Source organism: Manis pentadactyla, chromosome 1 (assembly GCF_030020395.1).
Source record: "Manis pentadactyla isolate mManPen7 chromosome 1, mManPen7.hap1, whole genome shotgun sequence".
Classification (NCBI taxonomy): domain Eukaryota; kingdom Metazoa; phylum Chordata; class Mammalia; order Pholidota; family Manidae; genus Manis; species Manis pentadactyla.
The window spans coordinates 103,649,898-103,673,730 of NC_080019.1; the positions used below are offsets into that span (position 1 = coordinate 103,649,898).

The 23,833-nt window shown below is 37.4% G+C and overlaps 1 protein-coding gene across 4 annotated transcripts in view; it reads left to right on the forward strand.

Annotated features, from left to right (window-relative positions):
• Positions 1-23,833, forward strand: part of FNDC3B (fibronectin type III domain containing 3B) — a 338,844-nt gene that overhangs the window by 191,093 nt on the left and 123,918 nt on the right. For all 4 annotated transcript variants that reach the window (XM_036930882.2, XM_036930884.2, XM_057499990.1 and 1 more), the window contains exons 5-6: positions 1,767-2,010; positions 5,115-5,399. In XM_036930882.2, the coding sequence (XP_036786777.2) occupies positions 1,767-2,010; positions 5,115-5,399 (529 nt within the window). The remainder of the gene's footprint in view (positions 1-1,766; positions 2,011-5,114; positions 5,400-23,833) is intronic.

Consider the following 23,833-nt stretch of genomic DNA (forward strand, 5'->3'; position numbering starts at 1 on the left):
TTTTAGGCAATAGAGGATGCTTTAACAATATTATTAACACAGACATTAGAATTTCCAGAGTTGTGGTTTAAGCACCATTCTGCATACACCCATAAATTGGCAGCCATGCATTCATTAAATGAGATGAATGTGATTAGTTTGCCAAGGCCCAGAAGAGATTACATGTATTAAAGAATAAATAAAAACTATGTCTTGAGTGTTAGTAGGGAGTATAACGCAGAATCTTAATTTTAAGGAGTTAATATTGTGTTATTAATGAACTGTTAGCATAGTTAATTCTGAACTTAATGTTAATTGGTTCATTAATAAACCCAGATTTTGTTAACATAAATAGTAGTGGTTGTTAATTCAAATGAAACCTATCTTCATTTAAGTATAGACTAACATTAATAAACTTGCCTATTATATCAAGTAATATTTAAAAAATAAAGCTTAGTATAAATTTTTTTCTTAAATGATTTAGACACGACCTAAGTCACTTTATTTCATCCTGTAATCAGCCTCCTGAGGTGTAATGAGAAATCCATTTCAATATACAAGTGTAATTTTCAGTGTTTTTTGTTTGTTTGCTTGTTTGTTTTTAAGTTTTTTACAGTGTGTGTATCTGATTGTCTTGAACACTTGATTATACCAGCCTGTGTCTTTGGCAGCCTGGTCCTGATTCAGGTTTACTCTTAACCCTCCCTGTCCCTTCCTCGCCCAGCTCTGGCCCAGCAGCCATTCTCTCAGCCGTCCCAGGCCTACCCGTTCTACAGGACCCTGAAGCTGTCCCTGATTCTGCCATTCCATACTTTCGTTCTCTGTACTCCACAGCTTTCCCTGTTGATTATGGTATCTTTTGTATTAGTTCTTATCTGTATCCCAACTAAATTTCTTGTAGAGTACATAGCACAAAATTGGCTTCAGAGACAATAAATATTGGCATTGTAATGACTTCGTTACCTTCCTTGGGTAAATTTAAAAACATTTGAAGAAAGAATCAATAGAATGTTGATTGGCTAATCATGCTCATAGCAGGTCCCCCATCCTAGTGTCTCACTTAGTAACACTCATTACATCATCAGGGCATCTTGGGAGCAAAAGAGTCCTCCTTGATTTGGTATTGCTCAAGTTTTTCATTTCTTGGAATCCCTCATTTCATCCACATCCTTGGTCCCAAATTAAACAACCTTTTGGTCCTCTATGGCTTCTGGAGTTAATGTTCCCTTTGTTTTCTAAAGCCCTGTGATAATGGAACGGTGCATGCAAAAGTAGGAATGGGGTCGAGTGTTATCAGGGAGATACAGAAACTCAGCCCCATAAAACACACTTACATAGCTCAGAGTGTCTGTTCTTTCTGGAAAACCACTGAACTAATAGTTATATTCAGAGTCATTCCTAAAATCAGATTAAGCACACATTAAATCTACTTGTCTTGGAAGAAGTATTCAAAAGTCTTCTTCCAAGTCTTAGAAAATTTTCTGAGACAGTTGAGATTTATCATCAATCTATTGATCTCTCCAAAAAGTTTAATTCTGTGTAATCAGAATCAGGTGGTTGATGAAAAGTTTATTTTCATAAATTTTAAAGGTTTTGATGTTATTACTTCTAAAACTCATTTAACTGGTTGAATTGGAGAACCAGATTTCAACATGTACCAATTTTATTTTTGCCTGTGGAGGAGAGAAAATTAAAATTAAGGGGGGAATAATTAAATACTGCATGTATTCCAAGGATGTTTGCTAATAATACATACTACACCCTTTCTTTTTTGCTCCTTTCTTTAGGTGATTGAAGATAACACTGGAGTCCGCCGGGTGGTGGTCACACCCCAGTCTCCTGAGTGTTATCCCCCAAGCTACCCCTCAGCCATGTCTCCAACCCATCACCTACCCCCCTACCTGACCCACCACCCGCATTTTATTCATAACTCACACACGGCTTACTATCCACCTGTTACTGGACCTGGAGATATACCACCTCAATTTTTTCCTCAACATCATCTTCCCCCTACAATATACAGCGAGCAAGGTAAGATTATTGTCGGCATTGGGAACTGCTGGAACTGGTTACAACAGCTATGTAGCTCCAGAGAGCCTTTGTTTCTTCTGTAATCATTATGGTAGAAAGAGATCTAACTGCTGGATAAAGCTCCTGGAAAATTCCTAGCTACCTTTGTCCTGTTGGATCTTGCAAAACTTTCTTTCTTTGTATTTTCCAAAATTCTGTCTCCATCCCATGCCACACAGAGCAGGGAGTGGTGTCAACCGCTTCTTATTTTAGTGAAGTCAGTGATCTATCATATATTCCCATATCCTGTTTGCCTATTTTTATGTGCTGGTAGGCTGGGGCAGAAGTGCAGCACATTATTTCTTAGGCATCTGCATGGTCTGGCAGAAGAAGGGAAATTAAGTGTTTTGTGCCCCATTTCCAACAGTAGAAGATTGTGAGGTCTCAGTAACCTTTGGGCTTCCTAGATGTTCTATGTTGTAATTGTGGCAGAACTTGGAACCCCCTCACTGTTGATGTGGTCCTCCTGAACCCTGTTTTTAGTTTAAGGAATAGCCAGTAGTGTAGCCACAGTTTTACTAGTTGTTAGGCAAATACTTACCTTGAAATGAAAGTCTCAGAAATACTGATACTATCTATATCTTCTTAGGTTGGGCCTTGGGGTTGGTTTAGTCTAAAGCCCTTTTCTATCAAAATGGATACTAAGAAACCAGATAAGAGAGGGTTAAAAATTAGACTTCAACCTCTAGGACTTTGCAAAGAGATTTTCTTCTGAGTCTGACTATAAACTGAAGCATTTTACCACTTCAAACATTTATTATGTTGGTTCAGATAACTTGTATGAGAAATGTCTGTTACACCACAGAGATTTAGAGCAAGTTATCACTTCACTTGCTCTCATCAATTAAACATATCTATTTCTCCCTGTATGTTCATCTCATGTTGTAATTTTTGCTTATTAACAAAAGAAAAATTTGAAAGGGGTATTTTAAGTGAAATACCCTGTTGTAGCTTTAAGGGTAGAATTTGATTTGTTTTGTTTTGTTTTTTTTGAAAGAAATTTACTATAATTTGAAAGAATCAGGTGCTGTCATAATGGAATGTAGAGTGTTGGTAGCAAAAGATGAAATCAGTACTTTGATTTTATAGATGCATCAATAACTTCCTATTAACAAAGTCTTCTTGCCTATTGATATGGCACCCCAAAACATAAGATAATGGGCATATTCCATGGAAATGTTTGGATAACGACTGAAAAAATTCAGTGAATTAATTGTAATTGTTAAAAAAAAGTATTCAGTGCCCTAATAGAATATACAATAAATATTTGAGTGTTTGTCAATTTTCTCTTTGGGTCTGAGCTTAATGACATTGTGAAAATGAAAAGCCTTGGCTGTTGACTCAGTGCTTAAATGAAGAGTGTCTGCCCTGCCTTAATGTAGTGATCTGTTAGTAGGATGCTGCATTATTACTGTTTGGTAAATGGTGTCCTTTGCCATGTTAGACAACAATATAATTTAAGTTCTCATTACTATTAAGTACCCCTAAAAATTATAGTGCCTTCATTTCATAGGATATTTTGGATTAATTTCATTGAAATAACACAGAGCAATAATGTACAAATAAAAGTGCCTTCATTGATTTCAAATTAAAGAAAGCAGAAAACAAAATCTCCTTGGTTTATAAATAAAAAGCCATATATATATTCTCTTAACCTTATTTCTCAGTGTACATACCTAAAAGCAATTTAAAAAGTTAATTTCCCAAACCATAAGAGTTTTAAAAGTTCTCAACACTTTGAAAGATTATTGTATTAGTGCCCAGAGTGAATATTTTAAATTTCAAGTGTAATGCATTGTAATATTTAAAACATTTACCATTCCTTCTGTATATTTGGACATAATTTTTCTTGGTATATATGCTCTTTGAATAGAGTTATATTTGTTTTTTCACATTCTTTAGTGCAAATTGGTTATCTTTTGAAGATTTGTTTTTTAAAGACCTTTGTTAAGCTATGTGAACAGAAAGAAAATGGAAAGCAGGTTTTCCCATTGAACAATCAAAACATCAGTTGTTGAATTATGTAGGATGACTGGACAGTCCTCGTTTAGGTCTCTTATCCAGAGATATGATCAGGAGCACTTCCTTTTCACTCTCAGAAGTATTCAGGTTTAGATGGTAATTTATACAGTCACTGTTTGCATGTGGGACTCTTTCTTCTTTATAAACATGTGAGGATCCAATCTCCATGTTATATATTATCATTTTTATTAATGCCTAAATATAATTTTTAATTAAAAATTTAAATTTAAAGTGAGTGTTTTCCCCTAAGATCATGAAATTATTTTGCAGCTCCTATTTTTCTTTTGAGCCACTTTAAAAAATGCATAGTGAAGCCAGGTGACATTCCTACTAGTCAGTTTGTTTTGCCTGCTGACTACTCCAAATTAGAAGTTGTAGACCACAGCTTATTATGTTTGGCAGCAGGTTGCAGAGGTGGTATATATTTACCCCTGTAATTTCTCCTTGAACATTTCCCTTCATCCTCGGAGCTTTGATTATTTTTAATGGAAATTTCTCATCTCATCACTTTAGTAGTTTTGTTCAGTTATTGGCTTTTTTTAGATGCCACAAATAACTTCTTATTTTCTGGTTGCTATATGCTTTCCAGTAGAAATGCTGTTCTATCTGCAAGGATAGTATACTTTTAAGTATGTTGAGTCTCAGGACACATTTACAGGAGTATTTGTTAGTTATAACTTGTTTTGTATATTGCCACTACTAAAAACATTTTGACAGGCAAAATAAAACAGTTATAAATTCAACTAGAATATGAACTCTTTGTGTACCGTAACCTTATCTTTGTCAGTAGTCTCCCTAATTTCTGGAACATTCCTGAACACACTGCATGATTTTTAATGATTAATTATTCCTTGATTGCTTAGAAATGAATGAGGATATTTTAAACATATGTAATATATATGTCGTTTTCCTAGAAATATGTTTTGTACTGTATTTAGTAATATTTTAAATGTCTTCCTTCAGTAGTCAGGCATTTGACCATTTAATAATTTCTTATTGATAGTATAGACTGAGCTTGCATTTGCCATTATCATCCTTTGTAGAAATTATACCACTCTATGGAATGTCAAGCTACATTACGCGAGAAGACCAGTACAGCAAGCCTCCACACAAAAAACTGAAGGACCGCCAGATTGACCGCCAGAATCGCCTCAACAGTCCTCCGTCTTCTATCTACAAAAGCAGCTGCACCACCGTGTACAACGGCTACGGGAAGGGCCACGGTGGAGGAGGCGGCGGTGGCGGCGGCAGTGGTGGTGGGCCCGGGGTTAAGAAAACAGAGCGGCGAGCGAGAAGCAGCCCCAAGTCCAATGATTCAGACTTGCAAGGTAATGTGCAAAGAAACATCCTTATGCGATGATGTTACTTCACAGTGTTTGTTTTTTTCTGCTAGGATTGGTTGGTAGACCTGCTCTGATCTTTCCAAGAGCAGAACATTGAATCATCTCTGTTTTATTAGTATGTCATGGGAGAAATACTATTTTTGATCACATGTGCTATATAACAGTCTACTTGTTCTTATTAACAAATATTGGAAATGTTTTCACATTGGCCCATTTGTATTGTTTCACTTTAAGTAGACAGATGTGGAAAAGATCCAAAGTAAAACAATCTTTCTAAGAAGTATAGGGCTAGCTTACATCTCAGAATAACTACACCTCATAAAATCAGATGTAATTACTTCCATTCTGTCGTGAAATTTATCATTGTGTAACTGGAATATATTTCTGTTTAGGTTCAGTCATCTATTATTGTTTAATGCCCCTTTTGGCATCCTGATGAAGTATTCATAGACCAAGAATGAGATGAAAGAATTATGGTCCCTACTAGATAAAGAGACATCTGAAAAGGGCTGCTATTTCTTTGTCAATTAATCTTGTGGCCATAGATCAGTAACTTGGGGAAGAAGGTATATGCGTTTTAGGTTAAGTTTTGAAGTAAGATTTAGTCTGTTTTGATGCCACAGGAGTCTTTTTATAAAGGCATATATAGGAAACTGACTTACATGTAGCAGAAAAAGGTAACATTTGCAAAGTGAGTTTACAGTTTGTAAATAAAGACATGAACAACTAACTGTAAAAGATAGGATGAGAACTGATTAGAGCACTCAACAGGTATGCCCTTTCTTATTGGACTTCTAGGTAGAAATAGGCGCTATGTATGTGAGAATGTTTATGAATGAAAGAGAGGGAAGTTGTGTATGTTTGTGTAGGAAAAACTAAACTCTTTTAGGACAGAAGAAAATTAGTTAAATCCAGACATTGGCACCAACATTTCCCCTGTATTATTTATATGAGTGAATTGTAGCATGAGAAAGGAATAGTAAGGTACATGAAAAGTGAATAGTAGTTCTCTCTGAGTGAAATGTGTTATAAGTTATTTTATTTTTATTCTTTATTTTCTTCAATTATCATTCATTATTCTTATAATTATTTAAACATAAACATATATATAAAAGAGACCCAAGGTTCAAGAGGCCTTTAAGTAGCTCTTAATGGAAAGCACTATCTGCTGTACAAAATAATTTGAAGTGAAATAACAATTTCTAAGTTTGAAATTAAATTACTAGCAATTTTATAACTTTAACCCATGGGCATATAAAAGAATTCACATACAAAATGATAGAAATAGGTTTTCCTAAGGATAATTTTAGTCCATAGAAAAGAGGAAAAGAATGTGTAAACTGCCTTCAGAGAACTCATGAAGTATGAAATATCTTCATTACTGGTTTGTTCTTTGATAGTTTTTGCCCTGCCTTTTGCCAAAAAAAGATTTAAGGCAGGTGACATAGATACGTATAATAGGGGCAGATAAAATTAATTTGAATAAGATCTTAGGGGCAAAGAGAATAAGGGAAGGAAAATAAGGTGAAGTAGGGTTGAAGTTAGCACATAAAATTGATATAGTTATGAATGAATTGTGGCAAAAGTAAATACCTTCCTAATATAGGCATTTATTTTGTATCACATATGCCTAAATAGGTAAACTGCTCTTTATTTTAATATTCTCATAGCTGTATGGATTTGCATTGAAAAATAAACTGAAATGTTTCCTAACATGAATGTTTACAAGCATTTTACCTTAGTATAATAATTTTAAGCACCTAAAACTCTTTGCTATTGTGTAAGAAACATGCAGTTGTGTTGGTAACAGTGAGATCATTTTTGCTATGGAGTGTGTGTTTCACAATGAGAAGATTTTCTAAATTTTTATCTCCATGTTAGCCTGACTTTGGTCTGTTTCTCCTTTTCCTCTCATTTTTTGCCTTCTTGAAACCACTCACAGTGCTACTTTTCACATGGTTTAGCCATGAAATAAAGAACCAGATAGAGTATTACTTTATGAACTCTAGCTCATTTCAGTGAGGATCTAAGAGGGTTTACATGTTACCCAAATGAATTGGAAACGTACATGCTGACAAAAATCTGCACACGAATGTTTATGACAGTGTTATTCATAATTGCCAAAACTTGGAAGCAACCAATATATCCTTCATTAAGTGAAGGGATAAACTGTCCCAGCAATGGAATATTACTCAGCATTGAAAGAAATGAGCTATCAAGCTGTGAAAAGATGTGGAGACACCTTAAATGCATGTTACTAAGTGAAACAAGCCAATCTGAAAAACTGTATACTGGGTGATACCAGCTGTACATACTGTATGATAGGAAAAGGCAAAACTATGGATACAGTAGAAAGACCTATAGTTGCCAGGGATTGGGGCAGGGAGGAGATGAACAGGCAGAGCATGGAGGATTTTTAGGACAGTGAAACTACTCTGTATGATACTGTAATGGTAGATACATGCCATCACATGTTTATTAAAACTCATACAATGTGTAATACCAAGAGTTAGATATACCCCAGTATAAACTACGGGTTCTGGGTGATATGATGTGTCAGTGTAGGTTCATCAGTTGTAACAAATATACCACTCTGCTGTGGGGTTTTTTGATGGGTAGGGCAGGCTCTGTGTATGTGAAGGCCAAGTATACATAGGCGCTCTCTGTGTTTTATGCTCAGTTTTGCTGTCAACCTAAAACTGCTCTAAAAAGTAGTCTATTAAAAAAATTTGAGGACAAATAAGATGAAAACATGAATAAGACAAGTTGTTTGATAGAGGTTATCTTTTGGCTTTGAGCCTCCTGGTTATTAAAGCAAAGAGGGAAACATGAATCAGGTGGAATAGGTGAACAAAAGGACCTCTTGTTTGCGAAGTCCATTATGTTCATAATGCCTCAGTCCTGTCTGCCTCAGAACATGGTTATTGGCGAAAATGATCCCAAAAGATTTCTTTCTGCCTGTTCGTAAATGGGAGCATTCTCTCAGGGTATTTTTTTTTTTTTTTGCTTGAATTTACTGCAGCTAACTTCTGTACCCAGGAAACAAGTCTCTTAAATAATTCTTGGGTTTACAATGCCACCTGATTAATATTAAGCTGTAGTTAGTACTAGTGTGATTGACCTGTTATGTTCATATGTGGTTTGTGCAGGAATAGGGTATATGCTTAATGATGACATGTGGTTGTGATATTTTCCTACATTCTGCTTAGATTAAGATGTCTGCATTACCAAAGGAGGCCAACCTTTTTACCTCAGAATGCCTTAGCTTTTGAGGGAATCTACTTGAGTTTCTTCCCTTTTTACCACTTACATAATACATAAATGTTTTTAGAAAAATAAAGGCAAACTTTATATTTCTGTCTGGTCTGTGATAAAACACATAAAAGAAGGAAACAACTTACAAATGATCTAAACAAATAAATATATTGAAGAGAAGAAGATAGTTACTCTCTTGCAACCTGCTTCTCTCAGTTGACTGTTCTTAAACACTGGTGGAACTTCAAAAAAATACAGATCCCTAAACCCCCTTTCAGACCTATTAGGTCAGAATTTCTTCACCTGCTCTGGCTTCATGTTTTTTTATCAAACCTCCACTGGGAATGATGGTCAACCAAGATAGAGAACTACTGTTCAAATATAAAGGATGGCTGCAGAAGGTGTGGTTCACTGAGTCATACACGATAGGAGGTAAGAGCATTGTTTAGTTCATCATTCTCTCTGCACCTCCTGGAACTATGTCTGGCACATAGGCACTCAGTAAATATTTATGGAATCAATCCTGTATTCTTAATTGCACCTTTTCCTTTTTCTAAAACAAATTACTGCACTGTTCAAGGATATTGCTCTGCAGCCAACCCCTCCTTTAATTTACTGTTACCTTCAGGAATGCACTGGAGCCCCTCAAAGTCCCACAGTACCCTCAGAGAAATGCAGGACTCCTGTTACCTTGCACTACCTTAAAGTCAGTGGTATGATGTGGGCAGAGAACAGTTTGGGTTTTGGTATCAGACTTTTTTGGGCTTTGTCACTTGCCATTTGTTTTTAGTACTCCCTGAATCTGTGTCCTCCTCTGAAGAATGGTTATTTTAGTTCCCATTACTAAATATTAAAAATAACCTAGCTTGGTTCTTAACACCTCAGTATAATGGTCACCCTTCTTAATTGAGTATTCTTACTGTCTCCCTCCTGTAATCCTAGGATCACCTCTCATTCAAGATACTGCCTTCCCAATACACGTATCTTTCTACCCTTCCATCTGAGGGACCTTCCTTCTTCTCTTACGCTTTCCCCCGGCAGCTCCTTCTCCTGTAAGCCACAAGGGGCTTCCTTCTGCTTAAACCCATCTTGCATTTGAAAGCTAAACCCTGCCCTCCTGGACCCCTACCTCCAAAAGTTGTATCCAGGCCCCTGGAAGAGGTTGCTACTGGCTAAAAGTGTGCCACCCACCCTGAGGTCCAGATTTTACATATCTGCTGTTGTTTCATTATGGTGTATGTACAGCCCAGAGAACTCTGGATGTCTTCTTGGGACGTCCTTTATCATCTTTTGCTTCTCCTCATGCATTTCTTACAGGCTTGAGTTGTTCCCTTTGCTAAGTCTGTGGTTGATAAACCTTCCAAAAGGACCACCTTGTATTTTAAGATGCATGGTTATCCATTTTCCTCTCCATCCTATCCTCTCTTTTATGGCTTCAGCCACATCAGATCCAAACATGCTGTTTCCCCACTTTAGGAACTCCATGGTGATCCCCATTGTCCAGAGAATAAAGTATAAACTGCTTAATGTGGCACTCACCTCCCAAAGTACTTCAAATTTTCCCACTAGACACCCAAAGTTGTGCCCCATTTCATGAGTATGCCTCATTCTCTTCTTCTGGCCTGTCCTTCTGGACCCTCGGCCTAGCAAGCTCCAATTTGTCAAGAACTAGCTGAGATGTCACCTCCTTGGTGAAGCCTGCCTATCTCCCCAAGGCATAATAATGGCAGATTAGGGGAAAATTCTTGAAGTCTGTTTTTATTTTTCTTTCCCAGCATTTTATTTTTTTGATTATTTTTTATTGAAGCATAGTTGACATACAGCATTATAATAGTTTCAAGTGTGCAACATAATGATTTGACATTTGTATACCTTGCAAAATCATCAACCACAATAAGATTAGTTAATATCTATCACCATACAATGTTAACAATTTTTTTCTTTAGATGAAAACTTTTTTAAGATTTACTTTCTTAGCATCTTTCATGTTTGCAGTATAACATTATTGACAGTCACTACTGTACCTTACATCCTCATGAGTTACTTGTTTTGTAACCGGAAGTTTCTACACCTTGGTCCCCTTTGCCCATTTTGCCCACTTCCCAAGCCCCCTACCCTCTGGCAACCACCCATCTATTCTCTGTATCTATGAGTTTTATTTTGTTTATTCATTTTTTTTAGATTACACATATAAGTGTAATCTTACTGTGTTTGTCTGATTTATTTCACTTAGCATAATACCCTCAAGGTCTATCCATGTTATTGCAAATAGCAAGATTTCATTCTTTTTTATGGCTGAGTAGTTTTCCATTGTATGGAATGCTACATCATCATCATCCATTCATCTGCCAATGAACATTTAGGTTGTTTCCATATTTTGCTACTGTAAATGATGATGCAATGAACATAGAGGTGTGCATGTCTTTTCCGATTAAGTTTTTTGTTTTCTTTGGGTACATACCCAGAAGTATAATTACTGGATTGCACTGTAACTCTTATTTTCAATTTTCTAGGAACCTCCATATTGTTTTTCTTTTTTCATTCTTTGGTGTTTAATAGAATATATAACAAGCCACATAAGCAATGATTCATTACTTCACACACAGGAAGGAAAACAGTATTGAGTATTTCTGTTATACAGTTGGTTGTGAGCAGGGGGAGAAACCTCCATACTGTTTTGCATAGTAGCTACACCATACTTTCCCACCAACAGTACACAAGGGTTCCATTTTCTTCACATCCTCACCAACATTTGTTATTTCTTGTTAATTTGGTAATAGCCATTCTAACACATGTGAGGTGATACCTCATTGTGGTTTTGATTTGCATTTCCCTGATGATTAGTGATGTTTAGCATCTTTTCATGTACCTGTTGGCTGTCTTTATGTCGTCTGTGGAAAAATCTCTCTTCAGATCCTCTATTTTTTAATCAAATTGCTTGTTACTTTGTTATCAAGTTGTAGGAATTCTTTATAGATTTTGGATGTCAGTCTCTTACCAGATAAATGATTTGTGAGTATCTTCTTCATTCGCTAGGTTGCCTTTTCATTTTGTTGACGTTCCTTCTTATTTTCTTCCACCGTGCAAAAACCTTTTAGTTTGATGTAGTCCCATTTGCTTGTTTTTGCTTTCATTGCCATTGCTTTTGGAGTCAGATTTTTAAAAATATTATCAAGAATGATATCAAGGGGTTTACCACCTATGTTTTCTTCTTAGAGTCTTATGGTTTCTGGTCTTACTTTCAAGTCTTTAATCCATTTTGAGTTGTCAGATTTTTGCATGTGGTGTAAGATAGTTCAGTTTCATTCTTTTGCTTGTGGTTGTCCATGTTTTCCAAAACAACTAATTGAAGAGACTGTCTATTCCCTGTTGTAGAATCTTGCCTCCTTTGCTGTAAATTAATTGACCATATTTGCTTGGGTTTATTTCTGGGCTCTCTATTCTGGTCCATTGATCTGTGTGTTGTTTTTATGCTGATATTCTACTGTTTTCATTACTATAGCTTTGTAGTACAGTTTGAAATCAGGGTGTGATGCCTCTAGCTTTCTCCAGTTCTTCTTTCTCAAGTTTGTTTTGGTTATTTGGGATCTTCTGTGTCATACAAATTTTAGGGCTGTTCTATTTCTGTGAAAGATGTATTGGAATTTTGATAGGGATTGCATTGAATCTGGAGATTATTTTGGGTAATATGCATATTTTTATAATATTATTCCTATCCATGAACATGTAATATCTTTCCACTTATTTGTGTCATCTTCAGTTTCTTTCATCAGTGTCATATAATTTTCAGTGTATAAGGTCCTTCACCTTCTTGGTTAAATTTTATATTCTTTTTGGTGCAGTTATAAGTGGGACTGTTTTCTTAATTTCTCTTTCTGATAGTTTGTCATTAGTGTATAAAAATGCAACAAAATTTTGTGCATTCCTTTGGTATCCTGCAACTTTACTGAATTCATTTATTCTAACAGTTTTTTGGTGGAGTCTTTAGGGTTTTCTATGTACAAAATCAAGCTGTCCACAAATAATGATTGCTTTACTGCTTCCTTTCCAATTTGGATGCCTTTTTTCATTTTCTTTTTCCTTCCTAATTCCTCTGACTAGGACTTCTAATACTGTGTTGAATAAAAGTGGCAAGGGTGTGCATCCTTGCCTTATTCTGATTGTAAAAGAAAAGTTTTCAACTTCTTTGCCACTGAATATGAAGATAGCTGAAGGCTTGTCATATATGGCCTTTATTATATTGAGGTACATTCTGTCTCTGTCCACTTTTTTGAGAGTTTTTATCATATATAGATGTTGAATTTTATCAAATTCATTTTCTACATCTGGTGAGATGATCATATGCGTTCTATGCTTCATTTTGTTATTGTGGAATATCACATTAATTGATTTAAGTGTGCTGAACCATCTCCCAGCATTTGACTTTAGATCAGCACTTGGGCACCAAGTCCATGGTTGTTCAAGGACAGGAATGGAAAAATGTGTTCTTGTGTCCAGAATGTTGTGCAAGTAATGTTCCTTGAGCAGCTTCTGTGGCCAAACCTACTTAAAATTTTCATACTGCCTTTCATCACAGAGCCTTAAGAAGATTCTGTGGCTCTTCATTGAGTGAGAGGGAAGTTTTATTCCTTTTATTGTATCCTTAGAACAAACCAAAACATAAAACATTAAGGAAGTTACTCAGTGGGATACACGTTTGTAACTGAAGTCCCCCAATTTGAATCAGAGTTGTAGTCCTTTCATCATATATCTTCAGAAGACAGAATAAGGTCATCTGCTAGTATTGTTTTAGAAAAGATTATGTGAATCCAGAGTGAAAAATAAAACCTTTGATGAGGATATACTGTCTGATAAGAAAAAAACCGAAGCAATCCCATAAATTTCAAGGTGCGTGTATGTGGGTGTGTCTGTCTGTATGAGGAGTGGGGCAGAGAAAGAGAAAAAGAGTACATTAAGTGCTCTAAGTCGCAATCTCCAAACCCTTTTTTTTTGTTTGTAAAAGTATGTCGTGTGTACAGTTGATACAGCTGACCTTTACCTCATCCTGGATGTATCTCAGGAGTGAGGATGTCTTTCTCACTCATTACTTAATGTAGCTCTTGGGGGAGGGGGGTTCCTGGCTCGGGACAAGTTCTCTGAATCTGGTGAAACTGAAGTAAGAAGAGGGAAAGGGCAGGTTGGGTTAAAGAGGTTTATTTTTCACAGTTTGCTGGGTTCCCTAGCCAGGCCCTGTACTACGCATCCCCTCCAGCTATGGCGTGTGCTTTCTTTCCTGCCCTCCCCCTCCAGGAGGACCTCCACAGGCAGGTCCCTGGTGACTGGCAAACAGTAGACCAATTATGCATCAGGAACAGAGGGAAAGAGAGAATGGCTGTTTTTCTCTCCACCCCTTGCCCCTGATCCACCTGAGCCTCTAAAACATCCATTGGTATGTAAATGGACTGAGGCCAGGCAGGAAATTCTGTAAACTTTGGTGAAAACTTCCATTTACCCCCACACTTGAACATTTAAAAACCTTAATGGAATTGCAAGTTTCAGTAGTTTGTGTTTTGGACTGTGTGATACAGAGTAAGTCATTTCACTTGGCCTCAGTTTCCTTTTCAGTAAAATGAATGGGTCAGTTAGGGTCAGCTCTTGTTAGAATCTTATCAATGAGCAGATCCTCCTTTTTCAAAGAATCTTATGTGGATTCCCAATTAAATACAGATATTTGCTCTCACCGCCATAACACACATGTACATGCATGCATTCACACACCCTGAGAGCAGATAGAACTGGTGCTGCAGTGGTGTGGGGCACTTGGGCCCTTGTCAACATCCACAAGACTTTACCAGGGGCAAGACCCTCACCTGGATCCTGGTTGGTCAGTCTCAGACTAGCTGTTTCAGCATTATCTAGGAGCTTATAAGATGTGTGCCCTCCTGGACTGCCCCAGAGCTCCTGAGTAACAGTTGGTAGAGGTGAGGTCTAGCAATCTGTGTTTCATTTAGGCTCCCCAGGTAGTGATTAGCCATGGTAACATTAAGAAACACTGGCCCTTTGAGGGCCAAGCCATTTTTTTAAGCAAAATTTTAAATGAAGGAGGTGGAGGGTAGTGGGAGGCATTCAGTTAAAACACTCTAGTTAAGTGAAAGCATATCCCTTTTGTAGTACCTGTATGATACATTGGTGGTGGGAGAGCCTTTTTGTGTTGCTAACATATAGGTGGTAGCTTATGTGAAGACCTAGACTGGAACTTACAGTGCCATGTGGGAAGAAATTGGGATGAAATGGTAAGAATTCCAAATATAGAAGAAAATGAGGATACATCATACTTTTGGCATTTGACCTTTGGAATTGTTGACAGTCCAAAGATTCAGTTACACTTCGGTTGAAATTCTACCACATACAGTCATAATTTCTGATCTTGTAACACTGTGAAAGCTGGTGACAAAAGCATTATTCTTGTGCTTTTCTCCATCAGACATCACAAATGGTCCCTGGTCCAGCAGTACTCTTAATTACCAGTTCTTTTATTCTATTCCTTGTCAGATGGTCTTCTCTGACATTTTTTGCTCTTCCTGTATTTTGCTCAGTCACTGTTCAGAAACCAGAATCTGACACCATTCTGTATTTACCTAGTAGTAGTGTGAAGTTTATGCATTCTTCAAGAAAGAATTGCTGTGTTAAGTTTGGGATGGTGTCTTCCTCTAGAGTCTGAGATGGTGAATATTTGTGGGTCCTTGGAGCTTATCCTTCTGCTAGACAATGTGGGCTCTGGGTGGGAGTGGCCACCTCCACCTGTGCAGGGCTGACAGCAGTTTCCTTTGTTTGGAAGGACAAGCCTAATGGTAATAAGGTTGGAATGTTGGGAGTCGAGGCAGACTTTCTTTTGGAATCTCCTCTGGTCTTGGCTCGTTATAAGAGATAACACTGGTGCTTTTCTGCCTAAAATAAGATATTTAGTAGGGCTTTCACACCTCATGAGTGGCTGATTTCTTTTCTCACTTGCAGCCTTTCTATCTCCTGCATGCATATCTTCTTAGGCACGCTTAGACAGGGTGTTTTGGAAGAGAGTTTGGTTGTGGAGGGGACAGGGATATTCGCATCTCCCAGAGTATGTGCTTTCCTCCCTGTACTTGAAAATGTACATTTCTGGATGGATTTCCATTATTAATTCATCTTTCAAGTTTGTAGTTGATGACAAATGCTGTGTGCTTTCACCTACATCTGTGGCTATGGATGACTCCTAAGCACAGCAAAAAATATCAAAATATGAAAAGAAAAGTTAAAAGTGAGCTCAGGTCAGTGGAATTCACTCATCTTTCTGCCAAGTACAGTCTGAAAAGTGAAAATAGTCCAAATAAGCCCAAATAACTTACTTTTTAAAAGAGCAGTGTGGACGTGTGGATCAAAATGCAAGAGACATTCTTTTTGGCAGGAAACCGGGCAGTTAACACCCTCACTTTCATTTCAAATGTGGGCTGCCAGATCCATTCCCCAGGCTCAGAGACCTCTGAGTGACACTAGTTGGGGTCTGAGCAGACTTCCAGGCCTTACAACTATGGCCAGCCTGCGGCCTGCATGTGGGAAAGAAAAGGAGACGGGCCTGAAGACACACGGTTGTTTTCAGGAATGTTCTCACTGTCATGTGCTTTCTGACCTGGTCATTGTCCTCTGAGGGCCAGTGCTGCAGGAATCCAGCGATGAATACCTCTTTCTCTGGAAGAATCCAGGATGCTGATTTGTTTTGTCCTTACAGAGGTATGGATTCCACTGGTGCAAATGTGCATCAGCAGCTTGACAAAGAGGAAACTGTGATGGTCCAAACTGTTGCTAATGAGCAGAGCACGTAGTTGTCCTTACCAAGTCACATCACTTATCTTTTTGCCTTTTGCCCTCCCCTCCTACCCTACCCCGCAAACTCCTGTATTTTTGTTGCAATCTGGAATGTTTTAAAGATGTTAACTACATGGTTCTTGGGACAGGCAGGATGAGATATTTCTGTCATGTCAATGTAAGAAGTCTTAACCCATTAAATCATACTTGAAGCTTCACATTTTTCCCTTCCATATAAAAAGACAAAAGTGAAAAAATTCTTTGAGTTTTCTTTTGAAATGCATGTTCACCAAAAGATCAAGGGCACAATTTTGATTAGTTTCTATCATATGCAGTACTTAATTCTGTGAACCCATGTTTTTTTCTCTGCCGTTTTGCTTTCTTGGGAACTGATCATAGAGGCATGTAGATGACATCAGAACTCACGTTGGTAAAGTACATGTTATTCCAAAGAACCCTTTAAACAGTGGGCATAAGTGATGGCAGTTTGCTTTTGGTGCATATGTAGCCTTCAATTTTATTGAATTTAAACTTTTGTATGTTATTTTCCCATTTAGCTAAGTTGAATTCTGAAATTTAACTGGGTCAGAGATCATCATCAAACATATGCTATATTTAGAAGCAAAATAAGTAATTAGCCAGGACCTTGAAGATCGAGGTTTAGTTCCAGCTCTGCCGCTTTTGAGCAGCATGCCTTTAGGCAAGATAGTTAATTTCTCAAACTTCGGGTTCTTCATGTATGTATAAAATGGGTAATTAACAGCGCCTATTTCAGAGGGCTGTCATGAGCTCTTACTATAATTCCAGACACTTACTAAGTGCTTTAAAATATTACAGAATATAGGTGAAGGGAGGCCATGACATTTTCCTGCTCATGAGAACTGCCACCGTGGGTCACGTCAGCAGAACCCTCAGAGTGTGAGGGGCAAGGCATCCTGCAGTCTGCGTCAGTGTTGTGTAACCTCAAGTGCCAAGGACTTGAGATAGGAAGAGATCCCAAGGGGCAGCCAGTCCCCCAGAAATTCAATTATTTCTACATACAACCTGATGAGTTGTGGGCAAGAGTAAAACTCAGCTTTCTCTCCTCATCTTTTCTTTCCCCCTCTCTGGGCTTGATTCTCTTGTGAAGGCTGAGCATGATAGGCCAGCTTGATTCTCTGTTTGAAACTCTTCAACATACTGACTGCTTTAAAACTTTGCTAAATATTAGTGTTGAAGAAAAAGGGAGAGGGGTAAGCTGGAGATTACTTTGGCAAACAACTTCTCTACATTTATTTCACTGACACTCATATTATAGAACAGTTAACCCAGGTGAATAAGTTAACTAGGAAACCCACTAAATTTCAAAGTCTTTCACAGTTTTTCCTTATACCTCAGAAGTCATACACCATCATTTCCACATTCTATTGGTCACATTTTGTTGGTCACATCTTTTATGTGTTGATACATAGTGGAAGGCATAGAAATGTGACTGCCAGGAGAGGAGGATCATGGAGGACACAGGTCAGGGGAGGAGGGGAGGGTGGCATCATGATGTGTGGATTCAAAAACCATTTCTATTAGTACTCTCTTTGAAATAGCCTCAGCATTTGTGATGGAATTTTGACAGCTTTCCAGCTGTTAACATCACATCGATTTTGTCACTGCATCTCTTTCTGTGGAGTGGTCTTCTAGGGTCCCTACATAAAACTACTCTGTGAAGAACCAGGTTGTTGAATCTCTGGTTTTGTAGGAAAAGTGTATTGTGATGTGATAATTGTAGTCAATATTGCAAATGTACTAATTAAAGGCATCCTTTCTGCCATGACCTCCCAGGGCTTTTAGTTTAAATTTAATTTGTCCAGCCAAACACACCACATTGTAGCAGAACATATTACCCTGTTCCAGTTTTTGGTACTGTAATAAGACCTTGAAATTCTATTGAGAATTGAGTAGGGAACACAGGTATGAAATGGGAAAAGTCCATGGGAAATAATAAGCACTAGCTCAGGGCTTGTAATACACAGTTTACAAAATAAAGTATAAAAGTCTCCATAGTTATCTATAAAATTGCTTCTTTTTTCTCTGGCACTAATTTGTATTTTGAAGGACTATCCCCTTCTTCTCATCCTCTCCCCTCTTCCCCAACTGTAACTACTTTTTTCCAGCTGCATCAGACAAATGGGGCTTTCTCCACATAGGTGTTGTGCTCAGAAAAGGGCAGGGAAGACCAGGTGATAGTGGTAGGGATGATTTGCTCCAGGCACAAAAGGGTATTATGATGATTCAGGGAGACTGAAAAATAAAGAGGGGGGGAGAGATGAGAAGGACCTCAGAGGAACAGAACATTGAAATAAAAGGAAGTGGTAAAAATAGGAAAACAAATAGAATGAAAGGAACAAACAGTGACAGAGATTAGATGGACTGTGGAATAAAGATAATTTGGAAAAAAATGAGGCAGAAAATAAGAGGTTTCATGGTTCCATTTTTACATCTTCCATTCCTCCCACTAGTTCAACATTTTCCAGACGTGTGGGGTGGAGAGGGGAAAGCCCTTTAGCCCTATTGTGGTCCATGTGCCCTTGTTTTGAAGAAAACTCCATGTTAATAAATCTCTTACTCTCTTCCTACTTGGACTTTCCTGACACTTGCATCTTCCCCCTGTGCTAGATTAGAACATCTGTTGCCAGTGTGCGTTGATTTGATGAGCAAATCATAAATGAAGTTTTATGTAGAACATTATAAGAAGTCAGCTGTACATTATACTGAAGTATTAAGTCTTTGAATAGTGACCTGTAGTTGTTAAAGTGAGGTTTTAGAGCCTTAATCTGCCTCAAAACTGGAAATTTTGAAATATTTCCTCTATTTTTAGTTTTGACTAAAAAATTAAGAACATGAAAGAGGATTACCTTTACCATTGGGTTAGTGTACCTTTGTAAAAAGCAGCCTCCTTTAATTGAAGATGCCGTGATTATTTTCAGGTTTTCTTACAAACCGAGATTACTTTTAAAATCCAGACAGTACTTCCTGAAGAGAAGGAAGTTCACTTTTACTTTACCTTTATATATAATAAAAAGGAATATGGCATTTCTATTAAATACCAATGTATTCTATTTATACACTATTAGAATTATCCCCAGAGAACAACATGAGAAAATGAGAGGGAATAACTAGGTCTACCAACAATTTTTTTAATTTTCGTAAATGCATTTATTACTGCATTTGGTAAGTGCACATGGTAAACTTACTTTGACCTCTTTTTCCCTATTATTTGAAAAGATAAATTATTATATGTAACAGTAAGATCCTTAAAACCAAGAGAGATGGGGAAACTGCCATATTTTAGGTTCACTGAGTTCCAAAACTATTTAAGTGTCTTGCCAAGCACATTAAAAAATATATATTTAGTCTTTCAGGAAGATTTATCTTTTGGTGGAATGTTGCTCCAAGAAACTCCATGAGATATCAACATCTCTTGAAAACTCTTGTTAAAAATCGTGTTACCTAAGTGAAAAATGGTGATCAGTGCCTTAATTCTTCAACTATTGAGGTTTTTAAAAAATTTTTGAAACACGGTGACACCATTAAGTTATTTACTTGATGTTATATAAGTTATATACTATCATCCTTGAGAGGATGGCTCAAATTAGATTGCATGCAGTTTTCAGTTTGAAACTGTATTTTCATTTCATTAAAGATTGCCATGTCTGTGAAGTACTATTCTTCCTGGATTTCAATCTGCATTTATTGAACTTAACACCATCTGGAATATCATGCATAAGGGCAAAACTGTCTATTAAGTTTGATAAGTCACTATTGCATTAGCATTTTACAGAAGGGAGGTTATGTTTTAGGTAGTAAAGCTACGTGCTTTGTAGAATCAGTAAGATTTCCTACTGATTTGCCCGACTGTGCAGCACATACATGCCTGTTTTCTTCATCATGTCTTTTCAGTAATTTCAGGGCCAATTGGGTACTGTTCTGTGGTCATGCTACCCATAGTTGGAATGGGAGATACTCTCAGTAATCTTTTATACATTAGCTTTTATACTTACACTTTCAGAACTTTGGTTTTCTGAACTTGAAAATCTGTGGGATGTTTTGCATACAGAAATTAGGATTCTCACCAGTTCTTCCCTTTTTCTCCTACTTTATAATTTTCTTTCTTCTTTGCTTTTTAAATTCTGTGAATTTTTTTCACCCCATTCTGTATACCTGGCTTCCATGACCTGCCATTTAACATCACTAACACTATGAATGAACTTTTAAAATTCAGAACTTTTCATTCATTCATTTACTACTGTGATAATTTTATTTCATTTTACTCTATGGAGTTTGAAAGGAAGTAGGAAATGATAGATGACAAGACTGTTTTCGGTACTAGATTTTTATCATAGCTCTCAACCCATTTACTTTTGAAGAAAGGTTCAGTACTTCCCCTTATTCTAAGACTGTTACAAGCTCATTGAGTGCATCTGAGGAAAAAGCACTTCAGATAAGTTTATGGCCCTTTTTTTAGAGAAGCATGATCCACGTGGTACATTATCTCTGTCTCCTTATATTCTTCCTGCTCACCCCTTTTGTCTATATGTATCATTCCCCTAGTGGGTAACCCGCCCTGGGCAAGAGGATAAGGGAGTGTGTTGAGACAGCTGCTGTGAAGAGCTCTGGGAGAGATTTCGTGTGTGAGGAGAACCTGAAAGTTAAAATGATACTCAGAAATTATCTGTAGGGCTAATTCATAGTACTGAGTGAGTCCATTTCTGCTGAAGGAGTTTAGGTCAGAAACAGTTGAGTATTAGAAAGTTTATATGATTCAACCCAATGTTTCAGGTACCCAATATGACTGATAATTGATAAGTAACTTACACTGTACTTAATACTATGTATCTCTGTTCTGTTTTTCAACTGTTGCTACACCAGAGTTCATTTTTTCTCCTCTTTCTATGTGAAGAAAGAGTAAGAGGCTCATGGGGAGAAAGCAGGAACACCATGGAATGTGGATGGTCTGTCTGCTGCCAGGTTAGTCTTTGCAGACAGTGTATCTCAAGTGATATTTTTGGGGAACAGTGGGTTAATTACCTGTTTAAGGCAGGTTATATTGGATTATTTAATGATACCAAAGGATACAATGACATAAGGTTAGAGTGTTCAAGTTCACTTGAAATGGTGGCTAGAGTCCTATTAATCCCGGTGAATGAGGCACCAAAATGAAAAACCGTCCCTAGACAAGTGGTGTTAATCATAGGTGACAGTTATGTTAACTATAATTATTTGACGGTTTCGTTCTTGAAAGGTTACTTTTTTTTTGAGAGAGAGATTTGGTAATTGGATGATTTTTGGCAAGTTGTGTATAATTTTTCAGTTTTATTCAGGGAACATTTTCAAGCCTAGATTTATGGACCTTATATGTAGTACCCGCTACCAAAAGAACATTCTCCCACCAGGGCTTACTGGAAAGCATATTGTCTGTCTCGGCTGCAATGTTGTGAGCAGATGCTGCCTCAGCACTTTTTAATCATTTTAATGGACAAGATAGCAAAAACAGGAAATCAAAAAGGTCAGCATTAATTTCTATGACTAGGAAACTGCATTTGAGCAGGGGTAAATATTAGTATTTTCAGTCTTTTCTATCCCTGTGCTGAATTTGGGATAATGCAGTGTGGTGACCTAATCTGTCATTTACAGAAACCAAAAATTGAGTAGCAGATTTCAGTTCTGGATCAGTAGAAGAAGAGATTCAAAAGAAAAGTCCTGGCATACAGAATGAACTCAGTTCACTAAATTTGGCTTGATTTTCTTTGCTCTCCATTCATACTGAAATGACAGCTGTCCACCAAGAAGCACAATGAAGTACACCTCTTGATAGGCTCTCTATTAGTTTCCTGCAACGAAATGATTTTCACAAAGTCAGTGATTTAGAAGAAAGAAATGTACTCTCTTACAGTTCTGGAGAGTACAGTTTTGGAAGTCAGAAGTCCAAAATCAGTATCACTGGGCTGAAATGAACTATTGGCAGGGTCAGGCTCCCTCCAGACTCCAGGGAAGAATCTGCTCCTTACTTCTTCCAGCCAGTGGATGCCAGCACTCCTTTGCTTGTGGCTGCACCACTCCCATCTTCAAACCTTCTTACTCTGTCTTCACCCCTGTCTCTGATTCATGTTCACATTGCCTTCCGCTGTGTGTGTGTGTCAGATCTTCCTCTGCTTCTTTCTTACAAGAATACATGTCATTTACAGCTCACTCAGATAATCCAGGATAATTTTCTCATCTCAGAATCCTTAACCACATCTGCTGCCAAAAGGACATTCTCTTACCAGGTTTACTGGAAAGCATGTTGTTGTCTGTCTGCTGCAGTGTTGTGAGCAGATGTTCCCTTAGCATTTTTGAACCATGTTAACGTACATGGCAAATACTTTGCCACATAAACCGGCATTCACAGTTCCCAGGGTTTTGGTTGTGAAAATCTGCTGGGACCATCTTCAACTTGCCACAGGTTACACCTGGGATCACCATTCTAGAAGCCTGGCCAAGCCAGCCTGTTAGCCTGCATACTGTTGAGGCCTAATTGATGTATTCCCTTACCTTCCTCTGCATCCACCATAGACTTTCCAGTGAGTTGCAGTTAGTGTAAATGTACAATAGCTTCACTGAATATCCATCTCTATTAACATAGGCCAAGAATCATTTACCAGCGTTACCTCCTCTCTTCATTGTGGCACTTGGCATCAGGGATGCCTCTGCCCAGTAAGTTAAGCTAGTTGAGGCAAGTCACAAAGTTGAATGCTCTAACAGTTGTTCTCTTTAACCCTGGAAGTTCAAGTGAGTTGTCTCATGGATGTGCATGTATATATGCATGTAAAATGGCGGATGTGTATTTTCAGGGCATACTAATGGAAGTTAAATGTCAGAATCTGTATAATTCCTTTTAAGAGATGAATAGAGTTCATGGCATTTCCAAAGAACATAATATTTCCTTCAAGAAGGAAAGTAAGATAGTTTTCACCTAGCATGAGAGAATGCACACAAATCTTTCAAAATAATTAATTCTTAATCAATCTAATGATTCTGTAGTGATTATGATTAGTTATAGAATTCCCCTTAGAAATTCCATAGATCCTTATTAGTTGTTGACTGAATAGCTAATGTTATGACTGATTACATATGTCCTGTCCTTTCTGGCTGTAAATTAGATGGGGTCTAATAATCGATTTAATTTTCCAGAAGAGTTACATGGACCCTGAGGTATCATGCGGGTGAGAAATTCTAAAGCCCTGTTATCTGCCTCACTATGTTTTTAATTACTGCCTGATTGATAAAACTTGTATCTTATAGATTTCTTTTTTTCCCTTTGAAGGGTGTTTTGC